This window comes from Hypanus sabinus, chromosome 5 (assembly GCF_030144855.1).
Source record: "Hypanus sabinus isolate sHypSab1 chromosome 5, sHypSab1.hap1, whole genome shotgun sequence".
In the NCBI taxonomy this organism is placed as follows: Eukaryota; Metazoa; Chordata; class Chondrichthyes; order Myliobatiformes; family Dasyatidae; genus Hypanus; species Hypanus sabinus.
Genome location: NC_082710.1, coordinates 111,759,807 through 111,783,498, shown reverse-complemented (window position 1 = coordinate 111,783,498; position 23,692 = coordinate 111,759,807). Strand labels below are relative to the sequence as shown.

Here is a 23,692-nt window from a genome sequence, read left to right as displayed (position 1 = left end):
TTTTACAACTGAGCAAAGTAAGCTGTTGATTAGATAAATTCAGCATTTGCAGCTAATAATTTTCCAGGCTGTACTCCTTCTCTCTGCATTCAACCAGAAGATGAAAGGGGAGAGATCCGAAACAGGAAGTCATACCCTGCTGTTCTGAGGAAACAGAGGAGCTTCTATGTGACTGTTGGAGTCAGTAAACTGGTCCATGTATGAAGTCTTAGCACTCAGCGTGGATGAGCATGTCACCACCATCACGGACTTGTTGAGGACCGTGTGCCAAGGAGGATCTTCTGACTGTTCCCAAACTGGAAGCCAAAGATGAACTGGGAGATTCATTCACTGCTGAAGTCTAGGGATGTCACATTCAAATCAGCTGACCTGTACAAGAAATTGAGATACAACCTCCATAAAGCTATTAGGGATTGCCAAGCAACAATATCAGACCAAAGTCAAGTTCCAGGCTAGCTGGCAGGGCTTGCATGTGACAAAGATGATGCCAAGCAGTATCGCCAACAGCAGCATGTCCCTTCTCAATAGGCATAACACATTCTATGAACATTCTCACCATCTTGACAGCCTCCAATGCACCTAAACACACAGTCACTGTTATGGACGTAATATCTGTCTTCAGTAGAGTGAACTAATGGAAAGCAACTGGCCTGGATGGTGTCCCTCTCCTTGTCCTTAGATCCTGTGCAAAGAGGCTGGCGGGATTACTTGCTTCAGTCTGAGGTTCCCGCCTGCTTTAAGTAGACCACTGTCATCCTATTAAAATCAAGATCGTGTGGATTTATGACTACGGCCTGGTGGCTTCGACATCCACCATCATGAAGTGCTTCGAGAGGCACACATTAACTCCCAACTTCCTACACAATTTCCTGTAAAAGTCAGCTGATTTTAATGTGACATCCCCATACTTCAGCAGTGAATGCATCTACCAGTTCATCCATGGCTTCTGGTTTGGGAGCAGTCAGATGATCCTCCTTGGTACACGGTCCTATTGCGGACCCCATCTCCCTGGCTCTGCACTCATCCCTGGAGCATCTGGACAGTAGAGACCCCTCCCATTGCAACTGAATCCTTCACTTCCTGACCAACAGGCTGCAATCACTGAGACCTTGGCCTTGTTTATTCTCAATACTGGCACGCAACAAATCTGCTTCCTCAGCCATTCACTCTACAACTGTGTGACCAGATTCATTGTAGAGAGTCAAATAATGATGAGGCAGAGTACAGGATGGAGGTAGAGAGTCGAGTGACATGGTGTCCCAATGTTAGCATAGTAAGAGAGCAGGTCATTCACTTTGGAAGGGGTGTGGTGCACATATGCTCCTGTTTATGTCAATGTTGTAGAGTCGATAGGGTTTAGAATTTCACGTTTCTAGGGGACAATGTAGCCCATTTTGGTCCAACTACATAGACACCGTGGCCAAGAAATCTCACCAGTGCATTTACTTCCTCAGGAGGCTAAAGGAATTTGGCATGTCCTCTTTGACCCTCGTCAATTTTTATTGATATATCATTGAAAGCATCCTATCCGAGTGCAGCATGGCATCTGCTCTGCACGTGACCATGTGACCAATGAAACTGTAGAGAGTTGTGGCCACAGCTCAGTACATCAATGAAACCAGCCTCCGCTCCACAGACTCGGTCTACAGTTACCACTGCCTCAGCTAAGCAGCCAGGATTATCAAAGATCCCACCCAACTCCAGCACACTCTCCTCTCCCCTCTTCCATCAGGTGGAAGATACAAAAGCTTAAAAGCATGTGTCACCAAGCTTCTACCCCACAGTTATTGAATGTAATCTTGACCTTACACCCAACCTCACTGTGACTATCTTGGTGTCTACCTGTTCTGCACTTTTTCTGTGACAATAACACTTTATTCCAAACTGTAATTGCTTTACCCTGCACAGTTTCAATGCACTGTTGTAAGGAATTGATCTGTATGAATGGTATGGAAGATATGATTTTCATTGTATCTCGGTACATATGACAATAATAAACTAATTTACCAATTTAATTTGCCTTCTCCCTGTAATGCTTATCCCCTTTATCAAGAACCTATTAATCTCTGCCTTAAATGCACCCAATGACCTGGCCTCTACAGCCCTCCATGGCAACAAACTCCTCTGGCTGAAAAAACTCCTCTTCATTTCCTTTTCAAAGCTACGTCCCTTTATCCGAGGCTGTCCCATTGGGTTCTGGGCACTCCTACTGATCATCCTCTTCACATCCACTCTACTCAAGACTTTGAGTATCTAGTAAATTGCAAGATCACCCTAACCTTCTGAGCTCCATTGAGTACAAGCCCAAAGACATCAAATGCTCTTCATACAAATGCCTTTCAGTCCTGGGATCATTGTGGGAGGTGCCAATAACCATGTGTGCTAAGACACCAGGACCAAGAGCACAATTACAGATCAGTTGGGGTACCAGTGAGAGCTGAGTCTAATGTGCGCCATGAGGCTGCGTAGTACAGAAATGTGGTCAGGAATGCATCCTGCCTGCCACAGTTAGTGTGGGCTTTGTTGGGGGAATAGTGGCAGCTGCTCTATACCATATGGTGACAGAGCACCTAGTTTCTATGTGATGGAAACTGCTAACACCCCATCTCTGTCTGCACAGCTCTGCCCAGAGTTCTCTTCAGTAACAAAGTCAATGGCTAGTGATTACATTGGAACTGGATACAGTCAGCATTACCTAATTTATTCCACTGCAGCAGAAAAAAATGATTGTCCTCGGTGAATTCTGAGAGCATTTGGTACTATTTGCTGATCTGATATCATTGTTCAAAGATAGCAATGGGTACAATTGAAAGATTAAGTTTCTATAGAAGCACCATCTCTCGTCAAAAGTGACAACATCATTGGTAATCAGCACCAACTCTCATACAAAAAGTGCCTTTTTGGTTCTGCAGGGGATATCTATACAGTATTCAGCCAGCAACAAAGAGTTCATTCTTCAATGATGCATTTAATTCATTTACAGTCTAGATTCCTCTCAGGTGGAATGTTGGAATTCATTGTTTGTCTTGCTTTGACAACAGTAAGCCATTTACAAACATAGGAGCATAAGAAATGGGAGCAAAAATAGGTGATGTGGCCCCACGGGCATACTCTGCCATTCATTAAGCTCTTGGCTGATCTGATTTTTGCTTCAGCTCCTTTTTGTAGACTGTTCCCATAACCCTTGTCCTCCCTTTCCAGAACAAAAAGATTTGCATCTACAACCACTTCTTTTAAGATCTTTCCATGTAAGCTATCAAGACCAAGGGACTAATTGTGTTCTTCATGAAGACAGATACATCAAAGTTCTTTAAAATCTCAGCCTTTTTATCACTTGATGTTAATAATTCATCAGCTTTATTCTGCAAGTGATGATATTTTTATTCCCCAAGAATACAAGAAAATAGCAGATTAAACCACTCGGTCCCCTCACCTGCCAGGTCATCTAATTCTACTTCTGTGTTAGTTCTCCATCATTTTCACTTTTTCAACCTTTTCAATTTTTATCTATGTCCATCTGAGTTATACCTTAAAGATCTGGCCTCCACCACCTCCACAAACAGACAATTCCAAAAACTCACAATGACAGAAGTAATCTCTAAGTACCTCAGTTTTAGATGATCAAGGGCTTTGCTTCCTTGCTTATGATTCTCTCACTAGTGGAAACATCTCAACATCTATCCTGTCGAGCCAACCGGGGATCTTGTATATTTCAATAAGGTCTCACCTCTTTCTCCTAAAGTCCTAAAAAATATTAATGTAAAGTGTCTAGCCTCTCTTGATAGGAACAAACTTCTCATACCAAGAATTAGCCTGGTGAACTTCCTTTAGAGTTCTCCAATGTTAATCATATCATCTTTTACCTACAGGGACGTAAGTTTTATTTCAATGCACATTGCTTAACAGGTAAAGTAGATGAACTGCGATTGTGGTTTACCTCTAGGGACTAGGATATTGTAACCATAACGGAAACAAGTCTTGGCAGGAATGGTAGCTCAATGTTACAGGGTAACATTTGTCCTACCTGACAAATCTTCTGTCCTGGTATTGGCTTGAAAACATTGGCTGTTCATTTCTCTCGGTAGATGCTACCTGATCTGCTGAATTCACCCAGCATTGCTCCAGATTTCCAGCATCTGTGGACCCTCTTGTGATTAGGATACATGGGTTTTAGGGGGAGCTAATGAGGTGGATTCCCATTTACCTGGATGATATATACAGGAAGCAGAGGGTGATGGTTGCAAGTCATTTTTCTGACTGGAGGCCTGAGATTAATAAGGTGCCTGAGGGGTCAGTGTCGGGACCTCTGTTATTCATGTTGTATATAATTGATTTGGATATGAATGTACTTGGTATAATTCACAAATTTACTGATGATGCTAAATTAGAGGGCCTTCTTGACAGTGATGCAAATTACCGTGAATTGTAAACTGCTTCACTATCAAGATCTTGATCAGTTAGGGAGATGGATTTGAGGAATGGAAAATGTTATAGGAAAGACATTGGTAAGCTGAAGAGGGTGCAAAAGAGATGCTACATAGACTAGAATTCTGGGTTATAAGGAGAGGTTGTCTATGCTGGATCTCTATTCCTTGGAGTGTGGGAGAATGAGAGGAGACCTCATAGAAGTTTATAATATCATGAGGGTATGGATAATGTGAGCATCATCCCTCGGGTTGAGAAGTCCAAATCTAGAGGGCACAGGTACAAGATAAATATAGAACATAGCACATTACAACTTAAAACAGGCACTTCAGCCGATGATGTGGTGCCAACCTCTCAACCTACTCCAGGATCAATCTAATGCTTGCATTCAGATTAAGAACATTTAATTTTGTCCCTTTACTAGTTTAGATTCTATTTCCAAATACACATTTAAGTTTTCCATTGTCCCTTCTTAGTCCAATATAATTACTCAGTTCACTACTCTGCTTTATCCTGTCTTTAACTTACAAAATTTCTGCTCATATGACTGGTCCATCCTACAAGTCGATTTAAAACTTTTCATTTGCCTGATTCAAATGAATCCCACCCCAATGAAAGAGCTCCCTCTTTTTCCAAGTACTATTACCATGAATTAAAACTTTCTTCTCTGTCATTGGCTGAATGACAATTTGCCTGCAGCCTCAGTGTTAGAACAGAGACGGTTACTTTTGTGGTTCTGCTTTTCAGTTGGTATCCTTGTTACTCATACTCAGTCAATTGAACTTGTTGATACTCACATAGGCCACAGTAAAACTTTCCTCCCTCACTTCAAGTTTCTTTCCCAACTGATCAAATCCCCTTGACCCTGCCTTCAGAATTCAAGCTTGCAGTTGAAGAATACACTATCCATCGCCCTAATATTCTCTGGTGCTCAACTGGTACATGCTTTTTTGCTACACTTCCCAACCTCCATTCAGTTTCAAATGGATACTGTACAATGGTGATGTAATCAGTGGCTTATTTTTACTGTAATCTTATCCTGTTCGATATGCAAAGGGTAAATATTCTCCTGCCCTATTTACTGCGGCTCCATTATGGTCATGGCTTATTATTGAATTGGTCATTTGATCAAATCTACAGTTCTTAAACTTGGAGATTACAATGCCTCTTGGGGCAAAATACCCAGGTAATGTACTGCAGCTCTTATACTTAGACATCAGCACATCAAATCGGAGCGGAATTTCTTCAAACCTGCACATACTGACTGTATATGCGCCTGCTACTGATCACCAGTTCTCAGTGCTCCAGCCACAATGTATTTCCAATCAGTGGACATGCTGTATTTTCCATATTCTGAAAGGAAGCTTTCAGACCATCATTAAATTTATTCCTTTCTCCACCTGGTAATCTCCTCGTGTAACAGCCATCAAAAGCCTGAACAGTTTTCATTTCAGAAGCCAAAATTTTGGATTCAGAATTGCTTGACTATGGAATTAATTCAAAATTGGCTCAGCCAAAAAAAGACTGAGGATACAAGCCATTCAATCCTGAAATCATTTATGTGAACCTCCTTTGAGCCCTCTCCAGTTTCAACACATCCTTTCTTAGATGAGAGGCCCAAAGCTACCCTCAGTCCTCCAGTTGGGGCCTCACCAGTACTTTATTGTTTAGTGCAACCAAAAAAGGCTCCCGTTCTTTTCAGTCTTTGCCTCCTGCCAATTAGCCAATGCTAGAATCTTTCCTGTAATACCTCGGCTCTTAACTTGTTAAGCAGTCTCATGTGTGGCACCTTGTCAAAGGCCTTCTGAAAATCTAAGAACACAACATCATCCGATTCTCCTTTGTCTATCCTGCTTGTTACATCTTCAAAGAATTCCAACAGATTTGTCAAGCCTTGAGGGAACCATGCTGGCTACAGCCTATTTTATCATGTGCCTCCAAATACCCTGAGACTTCATCCTTAACAATTGATTCCAACCACTGAGGTCAGGCTAACTTGCCTATAATTTCCTTCCTTCTGCCTCTCTCCCTTCTTGAAGAGTGGTGTGACGTTTGCAATTTTCTAGTCTTTTGGAACCATTCCAGAATCTAGTGATTCTTGAAAGATCATTACTAATGCCTCCACAATCTCTTCAGCCACCTCTTTCAGAACCCTGGGGTGTAGACCATGTGGTTCAGGTGATTTACCTACCTTTGGATCTTTCAGTTTCCCAAGAACTTTTTCCCCAGTAATGGCAACGTCACACACATCTGACCACTGATACTCTGCAACTTTCACCATGCTGCCAGTGTCTTCCACAGTGAAGATTGATGCAAAATACTTATTCAGTTAGTCCACCACTTCCTTGTCCCCATTACTACCTCTCCAGTATCATTTCCCTGTGGTCTATCTTTTACAGCTTATGTATCTGAAAAAAACTTTTGGTATTCTCTTTAATGTTATTAGCTAACTGGCTTTCATATTCTATCTTTCTCTTAATAACTTTTTAGTTGCCTTCTGTTGGCTTTTAAAAGCTTCCCAATCCTCTAACTTCCCACTAATTTTTGCTCTATTATATGCCCTCTGTTAGGCTTTTATGTTGGTGTTGATTTGTTAAACATAGTTGTGTCATCTTGCCTTTAGAAAACTACTTCTTTATTGGGATGTATGTGTATATCCTATGCCTTCCCAATTAGTTGCAGCAATTCCAGCTATTAGTGCTCTGCCGTTATCCCTGCCAGTGCTGTTTTGGCCAACTCCTCTCTCATTCTCCTGGAATTTCCTTTACTCTACTGTAATTCTGATATATCTGACTTTAGCTTCCCCTTCTCAAATTTCAGGGTGAATTCAATCATCGAATGATCAATTCTCCTAAGCATTCTTTTAACTCAAGCTCTCTAATCAATTCTAATTTATTGCACAACACCCAATTCAGAATAGCTGATCTAGAGGGCTCTATCACAAGCTGCTCTAAAAAGCCATCTCATAGGTAATCTGGAAATTTCCCCTTCTTGGGATTCAGCACCAAACTGATTTTCCTGATCTATCTGCATATTGGAATCCCCTATGGCTATTGTAACATTGTCCTTTTGGCATGCATTTTCTATCTTCCATGTGGATTACATCCACATCTTTACTACTGTTTGGGGGTCTGCATACAGCTCTCATCAGGGTCTCTTTACCCTTACTGTTTCTTAGCTCTGTCCACAATGATTCGACAACTTCCGACTCTGGTCACCTCTTTGATTTAATTTTTTTACCAACACAGCCACGCCACCACCTGTGCCTACCTGCTTGTTCTTTCAATGCAATGTTTATCTTGGATGTTAAGTTCCCAGCTATAATCTTTTTTCAGCTATGATTCAGTGATGCCTGCAACATCATACATGCCAATCTGTAACTGTGCTACAAGTTTATCTACCTTATTTCATATACTGCACGGATTCAAATATAACACCTTCAGTTCTGTATTCACCCTTTTTGATTTTGTCCACTATTTACATTGCAACTCATCCTGTTGACTGACATTTTGTCCTATCATCGGCCTCCCCTTGCTATGTGTCTCACTACACATTGTCTTTGTTTGTAAAGCAACTACAACATCCTCAGCACTATCACTCCAGTTCCCATCCCTCTGCTGAATTCATTTAAACCCTCTCAAACAACTCTAGAAAGCCTGCCCGCAGGGATATTGGTTCTCCCTCAGGTTCAGGTGTAACCTATCACTCCTGTACAGGTCATTCCTTCCCCAGAAGAGATCCAACTGACCCCTAAATCTGATCACATGTCCCCCGCACCAGTTCCTCAGCCACACATTCACCTGCCAAATCATTCTATTCTTACCCTCGCTGGCACGTGACACAGGCAGCAATCCAGAGATTACTTTCCTGGAGGAAACACGAGGAAATCTGCAGATGCTGGAAATTAAAACAACACACACTAAATGGTGGTTGAACACAGCAGGCCAGGCAGCATCTATAGGAGAAGCACTGTCGACGTTTCGGGCCGAGACCCTTCGTCAGGACTTTCCTGGAGGTCCTGTTTTCTAGCTTTCTACCTAGCTCCCTAAGATCTGTCTTTGGGACCTTCTCACCTCATCTACCCACGTTATTGGTGCCAATATGCTACTGTCTGTAACAGCTGCAGGTGCAAGGAGGACCCTGCAGAACGTCAAATCCCATAAGGCAGTCAAGCCAGATAACATACCAGGCCGAGTACTCAGGGAGGGTTTGCGTCAGCTCACTGATGTCTTCATAGACATCTTTAACATTTCACTCATCCAGGTTGCTGTCTCCACAAGCTTCAAGTCATCCACCATCATCCCTGTACCAAAGAATGCAACACCATTAAAGTTAAGTGATGCCAATCGCCATGAATTGCTTTGAATGGCTGGTAATGGCACATATCAAAAACTCCATTCCTGCCATGTTGGAGACTCATCAATATGCTTACCAGTAGAACTGCTCTACAACAAATGCTATCATGTACCTGGCCATGACACACCTAGAAAACAAGGACACTTATGTCAGAGCTCTGTTTCTGGATGAGTTTGGCATTCAACATTATTGTCTCAAAGACCTTGGTGAACAAACTCCCACTCCTCGGTCTAAATACACCACTGTGCATCTGTGTGTGAACAGACCGCAGACAGTCAAGATGGACAACGTTCCTCCGCCCTCCTCCTCAGCCTCAACACGGTGCCTCCCAGGGCCGTGTGCTGAGCCCATTGCTGTACATTCTGCTCACACGTGACTGCAGCGCCAAACACCTGTGCAATCACATCGTCAAGTTCCCCAGTGGCACTTCAGTGGTAGGATTCATCACTAACAACGTTGAGAGGCCTACAAAAAGGAGGTGGAAGAGCTTGAGGCCTAGTGCCAGGCAAATAACCTCTTCCTCAAAGCCAACAAGACAAGGGAGGTGTCTATTGAATTCACGAGAACTCACTCACACACCTCAATACAACAGTGGCTCAGCAGCAGAAACTGTGAGCAGTTTCAAACTCCTGGGAGAGCACCTTACCCACAACCTTTCGAGGTCCCAGAACACATCCTACACAGTGAGGAAAGCTCACCAACATCTCTACTTTCTGAGGAGGCTGAAGAGAACTGGACTATGCTCGTCCATAGTCGCGTCATTCTACAGGTGCGCAGTAGAGAGCTATAAAAACCTACTTTTCCAATCTGGCCTCCTTATAGAATTACTTAATGCTTGTTGATGTTGATTGCATTTGTATAATTTGGTTTTTTTTTTGTCTTTACTTAAGATTTTTTATTTTGTCTCATATTTTATGACTAAATTGATTTATGTTTACAATCAATGTAAAACACTTCGTGTTTGCTTAATGTATGAAAGATGATATGTAAATTAAGTCAATATATTTTTATCTTAGCAAGCTGCATCACTGCTTGGTACAGAAACTGCACTGCGGACGACAGGAAGACTCTACAACAAATAGTCCAAACTGCCCAATGTATTGCTGGCACCAGCCTACCCACCATCAAGGATGTATATACAGAAAGGTGCCGGAGAAGGCCAGTAACATCATGAAGGATCCCATGCATCCTGTTCATGGACTGTTTGTCCCACTTCCATCAGGGAGGAGGCGATGTAGAATTAGAATCCAGTTAAATCTTACATTCATCACACAGCACAAGGGAGTAAAAACCTTTGTGTTATGACTCTGTTGCAAAGTGAATTTAAAAGTAGAATGGCTTGTAGAAAGAAGCTGTCTCGTTGCCTGTTGGACCTGGCTTTAATACTGTGGTACTGTTTGCCAGACAGAAGCAGCTGAAACAGTTTATGGTCGAGGTGACTGGTGTCACTGATGATCTTCCGGGCCTTCTTCCTGCATCAGCTGCTATAAATGTCCTCAATGGAGGGAGGTTCACACTGCACCACTCCTTCTAGTGCCCAGTGATCAAGGTTGGTGCAGTTCCTGTACCGGGTGGTGATAAAGCCAGTCGGGATGCTCCCAATGGTGCCCCTGTAAGAAGGTATTGAGGATTTGGGGGGCTCATGCTGAACTTCTTCCGTCACCTGAGGTGAAAGAGATGCTACTGTGCTTTTTTTTTTGCCACAAAGCCGGTGTGTACAGCCCAGGTGAGATCATCGGTGAGGGGTATAGTGAGGAACTTGAAACTACTCACCCTCTCAACTGCAGATCCATTGATGCAGATGGGGCCACGCCTATCCCCATTCCTCCACTAATCCACAATCAGCTAGTTTGCTTTTTGGACACTGAGGGAGGGGTTGTTATCTTGGCACCACTGTGTCAGGTTGTCAGACTCTCCTTTGTAGGCTGTCTCATCACCGCTAGAAGTAAGGCTGATCAAGGTCAAGTCGTTTGCGAATTTGATCAGCAGATTGGAGCTGTGTGTGTGGCAGTGCAGTTGCGGGTGTAAAAGGAGTAGAGAAAAGGACCCTGGGGGCATTTGTGTTGAGGGTCAGAGGGGCAGAGGTGAGGGAGCCCATCCTTACCACCTGTCAGTGAACCACCCATACTAGGATCACCAGACTCAAAAGCAGTTACTTTCCTCAAGCAGTAAGCCTAATCAACAGCTCCACCCACTAACCCACCACCTCTGTTTTATTATTTCCCATTGGTTACCTAATGTACAGCCTAGCATCACTTTATGGACATAAAATCTATTAATATATTTAAGCTATCTTGTGTAATTATACTTATCATGTGTTTATTATAATTATATATTTTTTCTCAGCTCAGGACAATAAAACCTGAGGTATGGCCATAGCCAAGCGCACTTGTTTCTCAATTGCTAGGAACTTTTGGACTATTTTAGTGGTGTTTATTGGTGTGGCTTTAAGGAGATTTACATAAATATTACTGTGTGGCCTAATTGTTTAATGCCTTTGTGTAGTGACTTTGGGATGATGCCAGCCGTAGATATCACTATTAGGACAATGTACACCCTGTACATGTCCCATAGTCTTTTGATTTCCTCTGTAAAGCTACTGGTTAAGATGGCACTACCAAAAGCATGCAACAGTGCACTAGTAGTTAAAAAGGCAAGAAATTCAACTGAAACATCACTAAGGGCACCTTTTCTGAGGTAAATTGTGTTTAAATTATCCTCACAAACAATAAGGGTGTGAGCAATGGCGAGGCGAATTTGGGGGATGATCTGAGATGTGGTGTTGGAGAAGCAATGCAGATGGAGTCAGCCATTCAGAGAGGAGAAGCCAGGGCAGTTGAGTTCTGATGTTGCACAACTGGCCCAGGTGTGAGGTTAGATTGCTCTGGGTGCCAAGAGGAGAAGTTGGGGCAGAGGAGATTCGATGCCTGTGCAACTGACCTTGGTGTGAGGTTGGGCACCAAGCTGATTTGAAGAGCTTGAGAGTAGATTCAGGCTAAATCTGGGCCTGGAGTGAGTTGCTGGGCAGCATAGTCTAGGCTCCGAGTTCTTCACTGTAGCCATGCCCTAGTGCGAGGTATGATCCGCGGTTTCAATAATTTAAATGCCGGCCCTGATTGGAGGAAAAAGCTGATCTCGCCGCTGTCCACGATGTTCACTCCTCCCTCCAGGGTGCAGGAGGTTTTCACTGTCTGTTGTTTAACTACCAGTTCAGATAGACTGAAAAGACAGGGCGTCGGGATCCAAAGTGAGAGCCAATTTCCCTCGCTCTCTGCAATGGTCACTCCTCCCTCCATGACATTGAGGGTGGGAAGACTGCTCCGTGCCTGCTGATATGATAAACTGATAATCAAAGCTTTGGGCCTACTCCAGGCTGCTCCAGGTTTCGGATCTGAGGACTCAATTTGGTTCGGAATGTTAGTCTATGCTTCAGTTATTTGCATGAGTTGTGTTTTTTTTTTGCTTTCTCATACAGATCGGGTTTTGGTCTTTTATTTTTTTTTGATTGGGTCTTTCAGCTTCCTTGCTTTGCGGCTACCTGTGAGCAAACAAATCTCAATGTTTTATAATTTATATATTCTTTGATATTAATGTACTTTAAATCTTAATTAAGCCAGTAAGGGGTGGCTCACCTGCTGGTCAGTGGTGGGGAGGTCTCCCTCACTGCTAGCTGCTACCTGAAGTGCTGTTGCTGCCGCTTCCCGTTTCTACACTACACTTGAGGCTGCTTCACAAGATAAGAGTCCATGATATATCGGAAAGATGTGAGCATGGATAGAAGATTGGTTGACTGTCAGGTGGCAAAGAGTGGGAATAAAGGGAATCTTTTCTGCTGGCTGCTAGTGAAAAGTGGTGTTCAACAAGGGTCACTGTTGGGCAGCTTCTTTTCACATTATATGTCAATGATTTGGATGATGAAATTGATGGCTTTGAGGCCAAGTTTGTGGATAATACGAAGATTGATAGAGGGACAGATAATGCTGAAGAAGCAGAGAGTCTGGAGAAGGACTTGGACAGATTGGAAGTATGGACAAAGAAGTGGCAGATAGAATACAGTGCAGAGAAGTGTATGGTTCTGCACATTGGTAGAAGGAATAAAGGCATAGACTATTTTCTAAACAGGGAGAAAATTCAAAAAACAGAGGATATAACACTGGGGCTTTATAAGCCATTGGTCAGACAGTGTAATGAGCAATTTTGGGTCCCTTATCTATCTTAGAAAAGAGAACACGTGCGGGCATTGTAGAGGATCCAGAGGAGCTTCACAAGAACAATCCCAAGAATAAAAGGGTTAACATATGAGAAGCTTTTTATGGCTCTGGGATTGTACTCACTGGAGTTTAGAAAAATGAGGTGGGTTCTCATTGAAATCTATTGAATATTGAAAGGCCTAGATAGAGTGGATGTGGAGAGGATGTCTCCTGTAATGTGGGAGTCTAGAACCAGAGGCACAGCACTGTCTCAGAATAGAGGGAGGCCTGCTTAGACCAGAGAAAAGGAGAAATTTGCTTAGCTAGATATTGAGAGGGACTGTAAATCAGGCATGATGTAATGGTGCAGCAGACTTGATGGGCCAAATGGCCTAGTTCTGATCCCATGTCTGATGGTATTATAGATCCTTGCAGAATACCACTTGTCACAGACCTCCAGCCATAATAAGAATCATCAGCCATGTTTGAATCCAAACAGTCAATTCACAATGGATCTCATCTTCTGGATGAGCCTTCCATGAGGAACCTTGTCAAATGCCTTATTAAAATCTTTGTAGATAATAGCTCTACTTTCATCAGTTGCCTCCTTGAAAAACTCAATCAAATTAGTAAGACATAATTTGTCACACACAAAGCTACGCCATCTGTCCCTAATTAGTCCATAGTATTCCAAATGCACTTAAATTCTGTCCTTGCATAACTTTATCAACTGAGTTGTTTTCTGTATTCCATTTTCACCTTATCGGCCCTGACTCACTGTGCTCCCTTAATCTCCTCATATCATATAAACATATAACAATTACAGCATGGAAACAGGCCATCTCGGCCCTCCTAGTCCGTGCTGAACGCTTACTCTCACCTAGTCCCACTGACCTGTTCAATCCTGGAATCATTTTTGTGAGCCTGCTTTGAACCCTTCCCAGTTTCAGCACATCCTTTCTGAGACGAGGGGCCCAAACCTGCTGTCAATACTCTAAGACAGACTTCACCAATGCTTTATAAAGTCTCAACATTATATCCTTGCTTTTATATTCTAGTCCTCTTGAAATGAATACATTTGCCTTCCTCACCACAGACTCAACCTGCAAATTAACCTTTAGGGAATCCTGCACAAGGACTCCCAAGTCTATTTGTACCTCAGTTTTTTTTGTATTTTCACTCTTATAGAAAATAGTTAACCCTTTCATTTCTTCTACCAAAGTGCATGACCATACACTTTATTGAATCTGTCCAACACTATATTCCATCCAACAACACATACAAAATGCTGGTGGAACGCAGCAGGCCAGGCAGCATCTATAGGAAGGAGTACAGTTGACATTTCGGGTCGACACCCTTCGTCAGGACTAATGGAAAAAAGAGATGGCAGGAGATCTGAAAGTGGGAGGGGGAGACCCGAAATGATAGGAGAAGACAGGAGGGGGAGGGATGAAGCTAAGAGCTGGGAAGTTGATTGGCAAAAGGGATACAATGCTGGAGAAGGGGGAATATCATAGGATGGAAGAAAGAAAGGGGGAGGGGAGCACCAGAGGAAGGTGGAGAACAAGCAAGGAATTATTGTGAGAGGGAAAGAGAGAAAAAATTAAAAAAATAAAAATAGGGATAGGGTAAGAAGGGGAGGAGGGGCATTAACTGAAGTTAGAGAAGTCAATGTTCATGCCATCAGGTTGGAGGCTACCCAGATGGAATATCAGGTGTTGTTCCTCCAACCTGAGTGTGGCTTTTCCCATTCTCCTAATCTATCTAAATCCTTCTGTAGCCTCTGTTTCCTTAAAACTACCTGCCCCTCCACCTATCTTCATATCGATTTCAAACTTTGCAACAAAGTCATCAATTACATCATCCAAATCATTGACATGTAATTTAAAAAGAATAGGTCCCAACACAGACCCCTGTGGAACACCACAAGTCACCGGCAGCCAGTCAGAAAAAGTTCCCTTTATTCCCACTCTTTGCCTCCTGCCAGTCAGCCACTGCTTTATCCATGCTAGAATCTTTAGTGTAATAACATGGGCTCATAGCTTGTCAAAGGCCTTCTGAAAATCCAAGTACACAACATCAACAGATTCTCCTTTGTCTATCCTGCTTGATACATCTTCAAAGAATTCCAGCAGATTTGTCAGGCAAGATTTTCCCTTGAGGAACCCATGCTGACTACAACCTATTTTATCAGGTCCCTTCAAGTACCCTGAGACCTTATCCACATCTTCCCTACCACTGAGGTCAGACTAACTGGCCTATAGTTTCCTTCTTCTGTCTCTCTCCTTTCTTGAAGAGTAGAATGATATATGGAATTGTCCAGCCTTTTGGAACCATTCCGGAATCTAGTGATTCTTCAAAGATCATTACTAATGCCTCCACGATCACTTTAGCCATCTCTTTCAGAACTCTGAGCTGTACACCATCTAGTCCAGGTGAGTTATCTACCTTTAGACCTTTCAGTTCCCAAGAACCTTCTCTCTAGTTATAATAACTTCACACACTTCATGCCCCCTGACACCTGGAACTTCCCCATGCTACTACTGTCTTCCACAGTGAAGACTGGTGCAGTTATTCAGTTCATCTGTTATTTCATGGTCCCCATTACCATCCCTCCAGTATAATTTTTGAGCAGTCCAATATCACTCTAACTGCTATTTTACATTTTATGTATCTGAAGAAACTTCTGGTATCCTGCTTAATTTTATTGGCTAGCTTACTTTCGTATTCCATCTTTACTTTCTTAATGGCTTTTTTAGTTGCCTTCTCTTGGTATTTAAAAGCTTCCCAATCCTCTAACTTCCCACTGATTGTTGCTGTATTATATGCCCTCTCTTTGGCTTTTATGTTGGCTTTGACTTCTCTTGTAAGCCACAGTTGTGTCATCTTGCCTTTAGAATACTTCTTCCTCTTTGGGATGTATATATCCTGTGCCTTCTGAATTGCTTCCAGAAATTCCAGCCATTGCTGCTCTGCTGTCATCCCTGCCAGTGTTCTTTTCCAGTCAGTTCTGGTCAACTCCTCTCTCATGCCTCTGTGATTCCCTTTACACCACTATAATATTGATACATCTGACTTTAGCTTCTCCTTCTCAAATTTCAGGGTGAATTAGATCATATTATGATCATTTGACCCCAAGGGTTCTTTTACTTTAAGTCCCTAATCAATTCTGGTTCATTGCACAAACCCTAATAGCTGATCCTCAAGTGGGCTCAACTACCAGCTGCTCTAGAAAACCATCTCATAGGCACTCTAGAAATTCCCCATCCTGTAATCCAGCACATACCTGATTTTTCCAGTCCAGCAACATATTGAAATCCCCCTGACTATTGTGACATTGCCCCTTTGGCATGTGTTTTCTGTCTCCTGCTGTAATTTGTAGGCCACACCCTTACTGCTCTTGGGGGTCTGTATACCGCTCCCATCAGGGTCTTTTCAACCTCGCAGTTCCTTATCTCTATCCACAATGATTCAATAACTTCAACCCTATGTCACTCTTCCTAATGATTTGATTTCACCCCTTCTGCCTTCTTGCCTGCCCTTTCGATACAACGTGTATCCTTGGGCATTAAGCTCCCAGCTATAATCTTTCAGCCATGATTCAGAGATGCCTACAACATCATACCTGTCAACCTACAATCGTGGTGTCAGTTCATCTACCTTATTCCATATACAGCGTGCATTCAGATACAACACCTTCAGTCCTGTATTCACCCTTTCCAATTTTGTCTGCCTCTTACATTGCAACTCATCCTGTTGACTGCAATTTTACCCTATCAACATTCTCTCCTCACTACACATTGTTTGTAAACCAGCTACTGCATCTTCAGCACTATTATCCACCTTTCCTATGATACTGATTTGCTTGTGCTACTAGGGCAGGTTTAAACTAAATTGGCAGGGGGTGGGATCTCATGCAGAAGTGAAGCAGATGAGAAGTCTAAGTTGAGATAGAATTGATGGCAGTTACGTCAGTGGACAGGACAGTCAGCAGAATTGCAGGATGCACGGAAAGAGTGTTGGATTAAGTTCCACGTATTAGAATGAAAGAGGACTAATGTGTCAAGCAGATCATGGATAGACAAATGGGACTGGGATTATAGCCATTACAGAAACACGGATAATGCAGGGGCAGGATTGGCAAGGCCGGCTTCTATCTGTTGAATAGTACGATAAGATGGATTGTTGACTTCACAATCTATCTCGTTATTGTCTTGCACTTTATCGTTTACCTTCTCTATAGTTTTCTCTAGGTTCCAAGGTTGTCAAGCCGAGGAGGGGTGGTGGGGACAAGCTCCCACTACCTAAAAGTGCTCCTCACGGCATGCGCCTCAAACAGCCTCTGACAACCAAGTCCATCTCCTGGCCTTCTCGTGTGGCTTAGCCTCTAAGCCTGGCGGAACAGTTTCTACTGACAGGAGAAGGGGCAAAGGCGGGTCCTGGCGCCTTAAAACCAGTGCTTCGGGTAGATGGAGCTCATCAGCCTGGGAAGGCAATCCATCTAAGAGAGGGAAAACTCTGATTTCAAACCTCCGCTGCCTTGCGGCCATACCCACTCATGGGAAAGGCTTCGGGAGTAAACCCTGAGGACAAATCCGGAGCTGGAGTCCCTAAGGCAGTCCGACGTTGTTTTCAACCTCACTCCGGCAACTCCTGCGACGACACTGATGCCAAGCTGTATCAGCATTTGCCCTTCCTTTGGACAACATCGGTGGCATGGAGAGGGGAGACTTGCTGCTTGGGCAACTGAAAAGGCCAAACGGGGTGATGAGAGCCGTTTTGGGGACGTCGTTAGGATGCATCGGGATTTGATGGTACCCTCGGACGAGGTCTACCTTGGAGAAGATCCGTGCGCCATGCAGGTTTGCTGCAAAGTCCTGAATGTGCTCAGGCCTATGTCCTGGAGAGGACACTCCAGCCTCACCGCGACAGCAAAAGATTTTCCAGGTGCAGATCCATGGTCTTGCGACACTAACGGATGCCATCCATTAGTTTTCTCTACAGCTGTTACACTTCTTATGTTCTGGATTCTGAATAGTTTTGCCTTGTTCTACCTGAATGATTTGATCTGTATGAATAGCATTCAGGACAAGCTTTTTGCTGTATCTCAGTATATGTGACAATAATGATAATAAGCCAATAAACATTCCAAGGTATAGGTGCAATAGTCAGGACAGAGGTGAAGAAAATTCTCTTCTGACCTCTCTCATTAACAAGGAATTTTCACCACAGAACTTTGTTTACTTTTGTTTTTGCACTATTCTCTGTAAACTCTGGGGACTGTTGTATTTGAAAATCCCAGGAGATCAGCAATTTCTGAGATACTCAGACCACCCCATCTAGCACCAACAATAATTCCATGGTCAGATTACATTTCTTCCCCATTCTGGTGCTTGGTCTGAACAACAACTGAACCTCTTGACCATGCCTGCATGCTTTTATGCATTGAGTTGCAGCCACATGATTGTCTGATATTTACCTTAATGAGCAGGTGTAGAGGTGTAGTTAATAAGCTAACCACTGAGTGGCAAGTAGAGTGAAAAGCTTGACTTGCACTTAGGAAATAGGGCAGGAAACCTGACTGAGGTGTCAGTAGGGGAGCCATTTTGGAACAGTGATCATTGATCACTGTTAAGTTTTCTTTAAATTAATATCATACTATCTCTTTACCTTTGATCTTCCGTAAACTTGGCCATATTAGACTCCATATGGCATCTCTCTGCTCAAAGCTGCAACCCATCCATATCACATTGCAACTTTTGGCAATCTTCTACGCTGTCCACAATGCCACTAATCTTTATATTGTCTGCGAAATTACTAACCGACCTGCTGCTGCTTTCATCCAAGTCATTTGTAGACATGACCAACAGCAAAGGTCTCAGTGTGGATACCTGTGGATCACTACTATTTATAAACCCCAATGAAAATAAATCACATCAACCACTACACCATGACTTCTATGGGCAAGCCAGTTGGTTTCCTGGTGGGGGCATTAGTAATGAGAAGGGCAAGCAGGATAGAACATGGAACAGCACAGCACAGGAAAACCCCTCTGGCCCATGTCTGTAGCAACTAATTTTGTCAAATAAATTATGTCAACATAGAAGAACTTAAAATACAAATGAGTAAAATTATTGATGATCCCGTTAAATAATACTGGAACTATTGCTATCCTGTTTCTTCTCTTAACTCGTTTTTCTGTTATAGATCTGACATTGCATGCAAAGGTAGGTGAAAGTGGCACTTGGACACAGCTAAATTTAAGATGGTCGGACATCCAGTACAAGTTTCAGGGACTAATTTCCACTTAAAATCACATTTCTCTCTTGGGCTTAATTTATTCAATATACTTTTACATAAAGTTATGTGTTTCATTATTGTTTTAATATTGCGTATGGCTCTGTGTGAATAGATTGTAACTTCATTTGTGATGCTAGCGAGTTCACTTCTGTTAATTCCAACAAAGTCAGTGAAGTGTATTTCAAAGGTAAAGTACAATGCATTTTAACTAAGTAAGATTTTATCAGAATTGATGCAGGATGACTTTCTAGCCAATTTCTCACCTTTATGTTTTCTTTTTTATATATTGCATATTTCTAATTTAACATCTGTTTTACTATCTAGATCATTGGTGGTCTAGATTTTCAAAAACAAGTTTGCATTTCAAAGATAAACTCCCTTGCATGATCTTAGTTTCTTGCAGCTTCATCACCTGCCTGTCAAGATACAAAGACATGAATATCATTTAATCTGTATTGATTTCTTCCTGTTAGTGAGGCACATACATTTTGCTATTCTTCTTCTCATGTGCCCATGTCCCTGACACTCTCCTTACTTAAGAAGGAGTGTATTGTTAGACCTTGTCTGAGTGGTTGTGGTTTCATTTCAAACATGGGAAATTGGCAGGATTACCCAAGGTTCCAACTTCAATCAAGTTTAGACATGCTCTAAAGGTCTCCCTAAAAAAAATACAGAGCTGCTCTTAAATAAAAAGGGCTTGCTAGTTTCAATGCTTCCATGGTCATTGATGACAACAATTCTCATGTTTCCTGGAAGCTCAGAGCTGCATGTTGGCACATTTAGCAGTGCTGCTCCCTCACAGCTCCGCGATGATTCATCTTGATCGCAGTTGTCTGTGAGCTCTCGGTCTGTTCTCTGAGTGACAGCATTGCTTTCTCAGGGTGCTCCAGTTTCCCCCTACACGTGAGTTGGTAGGCCAGTTGACTATTGTGAATTGTCCACTATGGCGTAGCTGAGTAATGCAATTTGGAGGATATTAATTGAAATATAGGAAGAATAAAGTGGGATTGGAGTAAATGTGTACTTGATGGTTGGTACAGGATTGATAGACTGAAGAGCTTTTCTCTGCTGAAAGAGTCCATGTCACCATTTCAGGAAAGCACAGTAATTTATAATCCAGATCTTTATCTTACAGTAAAGCAAATTTAAGGATATTTTTCCATCCTTTTGAATTGCTCTGATAATAGGCTTTTACCATCTGGACAGTATTATATAATTATTATTTCTTGACTGATCTCTTTCCATTTGTGTTCAACAAATCTGTCATTTACAGAAGGGTTTGGAATTGTGCAAATATGTCAATTAAAAAGCATAATTTGTCATTCTACATAAGAAACTAAGAACAGTTTCACAGAATACGCTTGTTGTAAATTCAAGGTTCTAATGTAACTAACACATTGTTGAGGCTTCAAGTTGCATTGATATTTGCTTTTCTTTCTCTCCCAGCTTATATCCAGGTCTGCAGAGGTCTCACAATTGCTGGTGTTTGTCTGGGATTTTTTGCTTCTGTATTTTCACTGGTGGGGATGAAGTGCACAAAGATTGGAGGCTCAGAAAGTATTAAAAGAAAAATAACCTTTTTTGCAGGAATGCTATTCATTCTCTCCGGTAAGTCGGAACAGAAACAAGTCCTTAGATCCACAATTTGCATGTTGACCATCGGTTGCCTGTTTGCAAGAGCATGGCCCATCACCTTCTATGTTACATTGCATAAAACTGGGGGAATGGGGAATGAGGTAAATAAATATGTTTCTTTGGCAACTGAAGAATTTTGTGGTCATCTTCATTGCCACCAGGTTTTGTATTCAAGCATCTAAAAATTGGTTGCATATTCTGAAACATCTGTGTTAGGATGAGAACATACATTCCTTGATTAACTTGCTCAGGGTTCTGATAGCTGACCCAATAATAACATAACCACTTTATCCTATTTTATTTATGGTTGCTTACAAATGAGAAAAAATGACTAAATCCTCTCAGGTTTTGGCAATATGGTCTTTATCTGCCAGGGATTCCGGGCACTAACAGGGGACAGTAAGCAAATAATGACAACATTCTTTTGGTTAAAGCTGGACTGTGGTGGAACGTCTAATAGTATTTAGGTGAGAGGCCTTGGTAGTCTCTTGTGCTCTGAAGGCTTTGTTGGTCTGTGGGATTGGAACTTGGCGATTTCAGCTAGGATGGAGCAATATCCATGGACTTAGACTCCTTCCAGGAAAGCCCTGCGAAATGCAACAACAATGAACAAACATATTGAAATACCATTACAGTTTGTACTGTCCTTTTGTAATTTACTGTACAAATTTGGATTCAACAGTGGCTAGATGGGAGATGCCAGAGAGTAGTGGTGGATAATTGTTTATCGGGATGGAGGCCGGTGACTAGCGGGGTGCCTCAGGGATCTGTTTTGGGCCCAATGTTGTTTGTAATATACATAAATGATCTGGATGATGGGGTGGTAAATTGGATTAGTAAGTATGCCAATGATACTAAGGTAGGAGGTGTTGTGGATAATGAGGTGGATTTTCAAAGCTTGCAGGGAGATTTATGCCGGTTAGAAGAATGGGCTGAACGTTGGCAGATGGAGTTTAATGCTGAGAAGTGTGAGGTTCTACATTTTGGCAGGAATAATCCAAATAGAACATACAGGGTAAATGGTAGGGCATTGAGGAATGCAGAGGAACAGAGAGATCTAGGAATAACTGTGCATAGTTCCCTGAAAGTGGAGTCTCATGTAGATAGGGTGGTGAAGAGGGCTTTTGGAACGCTGGCCTTTATAAATCAAAGCATTGAGTACAGAAGTTGGGATGTAATGCTAAAGTTGTACAAGGCATTGGTAAGGCCAAATTTGGAATATTGTGTGCAGTTCTGGTCACCGAATTATAGGAAAGATATCAATAAATTAGAGAGAGTGCAGAGACGATTTACTAGGATGTTACCTGGGTTTCAGCAATTAAGTTACAGAGAAAGGTTGAACAAGTTAGGTCTCTATTCATTGGAGCGTAGAAGGTTGAGGGGGGATTTGATCGAGGTATTTAAAATTTTGAGAGGGATAGATAGAGTTGACGTGAACAGGCTGTTTCCATTGAGAGTAGGGGAGATTCAAACTAGAGGACATGATTTGAGAGTTAGGGGGCAGAAGTTTAAGGGAAACACGAGGGGGTATTTCTTTACTCAAAGAGTGATAGCTGTGTGGAATGAGCTTCCTGTAGAAGTAGTAGAGGCCAGTTCAGTTGTGTCATTTAAGGTAAAATTGGATAGGTATATGGACAGGAAAGGAGTGGAGAGTAATGGGCTGAGTGTGGGTAGGTGGGACTAGGTGAGATTAAGGGTTCGGCACGGACTAGGAGGGCCAAGATGGCCTGTTTCCGTGCTGTGATTGTTATATGGTTATATGGTTATAAATTGGTAATTTGATTTTGTTTCAAAAATTAATATTTATTTGAACATGTATCAGGCTGAATATTTTGAATGTTAGTGGTAAGATACTGTTTTAATCAAAACCAACAAATTAATGAGATTTCAGGGCTTTAAACCCATTTCAAACAATTGGTGCTGTCAAATATATAAAAACACCAGCTCAAATCTCTGTCTCAGCAATAATGAAACAATTCTGAAACCATTTTTGCTGTATCTGGCCTGCTTTTGTTTCATGGCAGCTTGAACAGAAAGTTGATTCTTAATGAGTACGAGTATTTGTTATGATACATAAAAAAATCAGTATCTGATAATAGTCTATTTCATGAGATAAGATTTGAATTGGCAAATCACATCTTTTTAAAAATCGATGAACTACCTATGATGTAAATTTAACCTAATAATAAGGGATTTACATTTTTGTTAATCATTATTAATCTTGTACTAATGAAAATTTGTTCCCTACAGGTTTGTCATCTGTAATTGCTTTTTCGTGGTATGCAAATCGAATTACTGCACAATTCTTTGACCCCATGATAATAGAGCAAAAGTAAGTTTTTGTCATGATACCAATTTCATTCTCTTTGAAACTTTTATTTTTTATTACACCCAAATTGAGTAAATCTTACAGAAGTGTTATCATAAATCCTTCTATAAGATAACATTATCTGCAAAACTCTTCAGTTTCAACTGTTGCATTCTTTTTCCAAGGTTCTTTTTTTCTCAAGTTTTACTGATGTAATTTAGAACCTTCCTTTCTAGGATGATAACCAAATAGCCACAGTTTTTATTACTGTTTAATGTAAATTGGTTTGCATAAGATTGAGGAAGTGAGTCATCAGTAATGAAATAAGAGAGTTGAAAAATTGCACTGGAAACTGTGTCATCGTAGAAGGAAAAGATAAAGTAATGTCAGCCTGAACAAATTAATACTAGGTCCATTAGTCATGACAATTTTTGCAGACGGAACTTCCTTCCAACTCTCCTCCTCTGCCGCTATGAAG

The 23,692-nt window shown here is 41.9% G+C and overlaps 1 protein-coding gene across 1 annotated transcript in view; it reads left to right on the top strand.

Annotated features, from left to right (window-relative positions):
• LOC132393748 (claudin-10-like) overlaps positions 1-23,692 on the top strand; it is a 55,216-nt gene that overhangs the window by 17,405 nt on the left and 14,119 nt on the right. Inside the window, exons 2-3 of the mRNA XM_059969146.1 lie at positions 20,718-20,879; positions 23,157-23,238. Coding sequence (XP_059825129.1) covers positions 20,718-20,879; positions 23,157-23,238 — 244 coding nt within the window. The remainder of the gene's footprint in view (positions 1-20,717; positions 20,880-23,156; positions 23,239-23,692) is intronic.